The sequence below is a fragment of the Sinocyclocheilus anshuiensis genome, unplaced genomic scaffold, assembly GCF_001515605.1.
Source record: "Sinocyclocheilus anshuiensis isolate Anshui unplaced genomic scaffold, SAMN03320099.WGS_v1.1 scaffold305, whole genome shotgun sequence".
NCBI classification, from domain to species: domain Eukaryota; kingdom Metazoa; phylum Chordata; class Actinopteri; order Cypriniformes; family Cyprinidae; genus Sinocyclocheilus; species Sinocyclocheilus anshuiensis.
The window spans coordinates 414,384-420,883 of NW_015540850.1; the positions used below are offsets into that span (position 1 = coordinate 414,384).

Below are 6,500 nucleotides of genomic sequence, written 5' to 3' on the forward strand. Positions count from 1 at the left end.
GGGAGGCAGAGGTAGAGGTTGGTGTTCTTAATCTTGAATGCAATTGTACTAACAGATGGCTGCATTTGCATTTGAAGTAGCCTTGGCGGCTTGTAATTATCATGACAAAGCTGGTGGTCCACCTGAATGGGTGCATCTTGAGTATCTTGCATGGGTTTTATTTAATCTGTTTAACTTTTTTGTTGTTACGCAGGTGGTGGAGGATATGGTGGAGACCGAAGCTACGGAGGTGACAGAAGCTTTGGTGGTGATAGAGGCTATGGTGGAGGTGACCGATCCTATGGTAGTGGAGATAGAGGCTATGGGGGAGGAGAGAGGAGCTATGGTGGAAGTGACCGATCCTACAGTGGTGGCGGATACTCCAACAGGAGTAGTGGATACTCCGGTGGCAGCGGCGGTGGATACAGGGATAACAGGTAAGGGATTTAAGCATGGAACAGTTTTGCACAATTAATGATTTTATGATCATTGTAACCATGAACAATTTAAATATGGCAAATAATACTTTTGGTTTTAGAAGCCAGAGTGGATATGACCGTTCTGGTGGATCCTACAGAGACGGTTACGACAGCTACGGTATGTATTGATTGTTCAAAATTACTCATTTTACTAGATAACTGCACCAATAGATCTCAGCCCACTTGTGTTGTTTTAGAATAATGTCTAGACCGAAGCAGAAAGACAAAACTGCCATTTTCGAACTTCTGAGTTCAGTCAACTTGGTTGCCTTTATCTTGGAATTGGTGACCACAATCCAAAAAGTCATTTTACAATAGTAGTGACTAAAGTTGGTTTTGTGCACTTCAGAATAGTCCATAAGACCTTGTTGGAAAAGAATCATGTCTTGGTGTCAGTTCACTGTTTGGAATGGATGTTCACAATGCTCCAGTGCCTTTACACTTTTGCCTACTTCTTGTCCTCAGCTTCACACGAGTAAAAAAAAAATCCTGATTGCAAGATCATCCCTTCGCTGGCTGTATATAAAAAGATGCGCTCTTGGAAGACCTTTTGTTTTTACTTTTTTTTTTTTTTTTTTTTTTTTTTTTTTTTTTTTTTTTTTTCTTCTCCTTTACGTTTTGTGTTCTGGTTCAAATGTTCTATTAAAGACAGACTCCTTTTTTACCGTGTCAAGTATCCGCAGGATGTTCCTCTCATTGAGGAGCTGCCTAATGTCCATGAGCATTCACTTACTGTAAGAGTTTCAAGCCCTGTGAGGCTACCTGTATCTGACATTTTTACCTTGCGATTGTGTTCTAGATGCTCACAGAGGTTTGAAATTGTCCTTTGTTTTCCTTTTTAGTGTGTGTTTAAGAAACTGTCTCTGAAACCATGCGTGAAAATTGACCTGTCCAACACAGCCTGATAGCTTCTAAAACCAATTTCCTCAAAGATCTTTGGACCAATTTCTTAATATCGGCTCACCGAAAGTGCTTAAAGGGGCATTTGCATTTAAACAATTTTAAAATGGCACCTGAAAATATTCTAATCTGATCCTCCAATAGAAGCTTGATAAGCTGTGATGTGTTTATTGCTCCTTGCCACCTCCATTTTGTGATGCATTCCTTTAGTGAAGCAAGGCAGGCATGTTGCATTGGAGTTGTCTCCGGCAAACCTCCTTGATGTTGCTAAAGATTTGTAAATATTCATTATCCAAAGAGTAAACCACTAAAGTGGGTCGTTCCACCTCATGTTAGGACCGATGGCCCAAGGTACTTTACTCTTTGACCAGTCTAAATTTATTTTTTTAAAAGTATGCTCTACTGTGGACTGAACTTATCCTCTTAAATGTCAAGATTTTGTTCCTCCTTGGAAAGAAATGTGCTCTGTTCTGTATATCAACACCTCAGAATCCTTTTTCTTTTTGTATTAATCTGGATTCATGAAGCTCATTAAAAAATGGTTGGAAAATGCTCTCTTTTGCCTTCGATATTAAAAAGCTCAATACAAGCCAGGTGAATATCTTGGAGTGGATAGCTGGGGTTTTAGCATCTAGGATCCTAAATATTTTTCATTAGGCAAATAAAACTTAGTATTAGATAAGCTAACAAAGATGAAACGTTGCTCTTGTGGTGTAGCAAGCAATGGATCTGTATAATGCTTCATTGGATCCAAGAGTTCTCTGCTAGCAATTACGGAAATCAACAATGTCCTTGGAGAATGAAGTGTTGTGCCTTCCGACTCAAGAATCCTGAGATGAAAGCTGCTCTCTTGACTAGGTCATTTGTGGAGATAGGCCTGTAATGTGAGGTAAAACCTTTTGCTCTCCTGTACGCATCCTACAACAGTTCTCATTGTCCATGTTTTCTTCGAATGTTGCCTCGACCAGTGATTACATCTCCAGAATCTGTTCGATCCTGTTCCACAACCCCCCCAAAAAAACACTTCCTGGTCCTCTAAAAAGCTGCATGATGACTTTTTTTTTTTTTTTGTAATATATATATTTATATAGTGTGCTCATGTTTGGTGGACAGTACCTCATGTGGCCTTTGAAATGAGAGATTTTAAGTCCCTGTTCTGATCGCAAATTTGTCTGCACCAACTTTAAAGATTATTTTTGGTCCGTTTTAAATCACCTGTCAAAAGATTTGAAATTAAGAGATGTAGCTTTTTCGCCACGTCTTGAGTGATTATGGAGACTCATTTAAAGTTTGGCCCTTTTTTTTTTTTTTAACACAATTTTGTACTGGTTTTTCGCACTTTAGTCTAGAAGTGTTTATGTAGCATCTTATTTTGGAAGATAATTTAAATGCATGATTTATCTTTGTTTACATCTGTATACTAAAATAACGTTTTATTTTTCAGATTGACTCCCTGGACGTGTTGTATTTGAAAACTAGAGAAGCAAGATAACCTTTGAAATTACTTCATTTTCATGGCATAAACACGGGTATGGATATCCATATAGGAGGTATGGATTTACTTGTAGAATCAAATAAATGACTTAGTTTGATGTGGGTAATGGCCAGATGTTCTGTTGAAGATTAAAGGGTTAGTTTACCAATGAAAATGTCAAAATTACTCTCCCTCGTGTCGTTCCAAACACATACACCAACACCTCCGTTCATCTTCGGAACACAAATTAAGACTCTTTTTGATGCATCCCATGAGCTCTCTGACCCTCCTATAGACAGCAAGGGTCCTTACATGATCAAGGTCCAGAAACGTAGCAAGGAGATTGATAAAATAATCCATGTGACATCGGGTTCAACCGTAATTTTACGAATCTACGAGAATACTTTTTGTGTGCAAAGAAAACATAACTTTATTCAACAATTCGTCTCCTGCATCACGCGGATACGTTGTTTGCGCTTTGATCTGAATGTAAACAACGTATCCGTGTGACGCAGCTGACATAATAGCATATGTCATTTACGTTCAGTGGATACGCTCCAAAATGGCGCTACAGGGTGATGTGGAGGAGATTAATTGTTGAATAGTCTATTTATTTTTGTTTTCTTTTGCACATTAAGTATTCCCGTAGCTTCGTAAAATTACGGTTGAACCCCTGATGTCACATGGATTATTTTAACAAATCTCCTTGCTACGTTTCTGGACCTTGATCATGTAGGGACTCTTGCTGTCTATGGAGGGTCTGAGAGCTCTCGGATTCCATCAAAAATCTTAATTTGTGTTCCGAAGATGAACGAAGGTCTTTCGGGTTTGGAATGACAGGGTGAGTAATGACAGAATTAGTTTTTGGGTGAACCATCCCTTTAATTTCTTCAAACAAATATTGTACGTGTTGCTTGTTTGGCTGTTTGAGTAGTATTAATTGACTTGCATGCTTGTTGTTAATGTTCATTTTCTTTCTAATAAGACCTTTTGTTACTTGGCTTCGCTTTTTCAGAGCTCATGGAAATCCCTGCTGTGCAGATGACCCCATCTCCCAAAAGAAAGCAGAGAAAGTGTTTTCTTCAAACAAATATTGTATGTGTTGCTTGTTTGGCTGTTTGAGTAGTATTAATTGACTTGCATGCTTGTTGTTAATAATGTTCATTTTCTTTCTAATAAGACCTTTTGTTACTTGGCTTCGCTTTTTCAGAGCTCATGGAAATCCCTGCTGTGCAGATGACCCCATCTCCCAAAAGAAAGCAGAGAAAGTGTCAACACTTGCAAAATATGATCAATCAATCTTCCATCTAGATTGAAGTTTGATTATATTTTGCTTAAAACAGTTTCTGTAGAAAGGTGGTAACTTAGTGTGAGAGAGACAAATTAATTCAATAAAGCTTTTTTACATCTGTTTTGTTCAGTAGTTTGCATCTTTTATTAGCACGGGTTATTTAGTGGCAGTGTTGCAGTACTTTAACCACAAGGTGGCAGTGGTGGCCAGCTACTGCACAAAGGCCACAGAAAATGAGTTGGGCTTTATATTTAAGTTTTCAAATTTACACAGGTTGGTTTAATTCTTAAATGTGATTGAACTTGCATTAAACTGAACAACTAAGGAAGTTTATCTAGCTTGCCCTTTGAAGGATTCTTTATAGGTTTTTTTTATTCTTAAGAGCAACCATGTTCTTTTAATATCCATTTATTGTTTTGAAAGTTTTATTCAGTTTAATTATGAATTAAACATTTAACCATTTATGCACTCATATTGCTGAGCTGTTCATTGTTCAGTCGTTTTATTTTTGTTGCAGTTTGATCTATGGTTGTGGTTTTGGGGGATACGTCTTAGGAAAGTGTCTGAATTTCAAGGTCTTTAGTTTATATTGTTGTGACACAGTAATTTTCCATTGCAATATCTTGTTATATAAAGTCTGAGCATTGAAACATTAGCCAAAAAAAAAGGTTAATCAATAAACGTAATTTCTTTACATTGTCTCCTGCTTTCTGTTCTTCCCTGGCTTCCTTAGTCAACCTTTTGGCTGAATGAAGACTTCAAGGCACAATATATCATTTTTGCCGCTAGAGGGTGTGTATTCAAAATAAACAAATGGACAAAGGTATAGTTTGGTGACGAGTGTGGAATCATGGGAGTTGTCGTCTTCATCCCCACAGCCGATGCAATCCGACGGGACTCGAGCAGAAATCATGTTCATGGATGAGCTAATGATTTATTAACGTAGTAGAATTGTGAGGCTGAAAGCCGTCGAACAAGTCGGCAAAATATATAACACCTGCTCTAGTGGTTTTTGGATATTTTAATAAAAAACTTGCATATTGTGCCTTTAATACTGATTTGGCTACTAGGCTAAATGCTGTAAAACAATTTTTAGTACTAGACAAGACTTGGTGTTTATTGGGTTTTGGGTAGGCCTACCAGACAATTTGATGGAGACACGTGATCGTATTTCTTCCAGCCCCAACCCATGACCATGCAGTCCTTTGAGATTTCTTCATTCTCAGGTTTTGGCAAAGTGATAGTATTCACAGTTCTGTTCAGAGTTGCTGGGGTTTTGAGCTGAAAGAGAGGATGCAATGTTCTTGCTTGAATTAATAGCACCTATACTTCTTTTTTCTTATACTTCTACCTATTTTTCTGAATTGTTCTTAAAATTTCAAGTGGAGCAAAAGTGTATTCTGCAAATGTCAACCATTTCCTACCATGAAAGGCCATTTTTCTAGTTGTGATGGTAATGAAATTGTTCAGCATTATGTATTACCTTTAGAAGCAAGATGTCATGACCTGTTATACTGAATTCTGGATGAGGAAGGGGATCTACCTCTACACCGTCAGGTAAAAAGTTGGTGTCATCGATCTCCAAATATGCCATAAGACTAAAAATTACATAAACTAAAAATTACAACAACAAAAAATATATACATCATACAGGCCAGGTTTACAATATTTACAAAGTTATTAATAAATATTTAAAATACAGCGATATGACTGCCACTTCGGATGTCAGAAGTCACCAATGTAAAAGACACTCAATATTCAGGAATATTGATATGACTGCACTGACACCAACGGATGACAACAAAACTTGAGCTGAATAATGACTTGTTTTCTGTAGAGATGCTTTATGGCTGAATCACATCTTACAACATCAACCCTGTCATTAAACTACAACTAAGTTGAATCAACATTGGAGTGACTTTAGCATATGTATTTACATAATACTTGAGAAAGAGGCAATAATTAAAGGTGGAGAATGAATTACAGAACACAGGTAATGATTCTTGTGTTAGCTTTTTAAGCTGGAGATGGCATGGGGGAAAACAGTTTTTATACCTAGATGTTTTAATGCATGCCTAGATGTTTTAGTGCACAGAGATCCGTAGCGTCTGCCTGATGGGAGATGTGCAAATAGGTTGTGTCCGGGGTGAGAGGGGTCTTTGATGATGTTTCCTGCCCGTTTCTTCACTCATATCCCACTTCAGGTCCTGAGAGATGGTAGTTCCTAATCTGAATGACTCCACTGCAGCCACAGTGCTGTGGTGGTGAGAAGGGGGAGAGCAGGGCGGTTTCTTCTGAAGTCTACTATCATCTCCACAATTTTGAGCGTGTTCAGCTCCAGGTTGTTGTGACTGCACCAGACAGCCAGCTGCTGAAC

At 38.0% G+C, this 6,500-nt stretch overlaps 1 protein-coding gene across 1 annotated transcript in view; it reads right to left on the reverse strand.

Annotated features, from left to right (window-relative positions):
- Nucleotides 1–5,239: 5,239 nt before the first annotated feature.
- The window catches only part of LOC107687736 (granzyme-like protein 1), a 2,500-nt gene continuing 1,239 nt past the window's right edge, over nt 5,240–6,500 (reverse strand). Inside the window, exons 5-6 of the mRNA XM_016485184.1 lie at nt 5,607–5,721; nt 5,240–5,404 (exon numbers count right to left, since the gene is read on the reverse strand). Coding sequence (XP_016340670.1) covers nt 5,240–5,404; nt 5,607–5,721 — 280 coding nt within the window. The remainder of the gene's footprint in view (nt 5,405–5,606; nt 5,722–6,500) is intronic.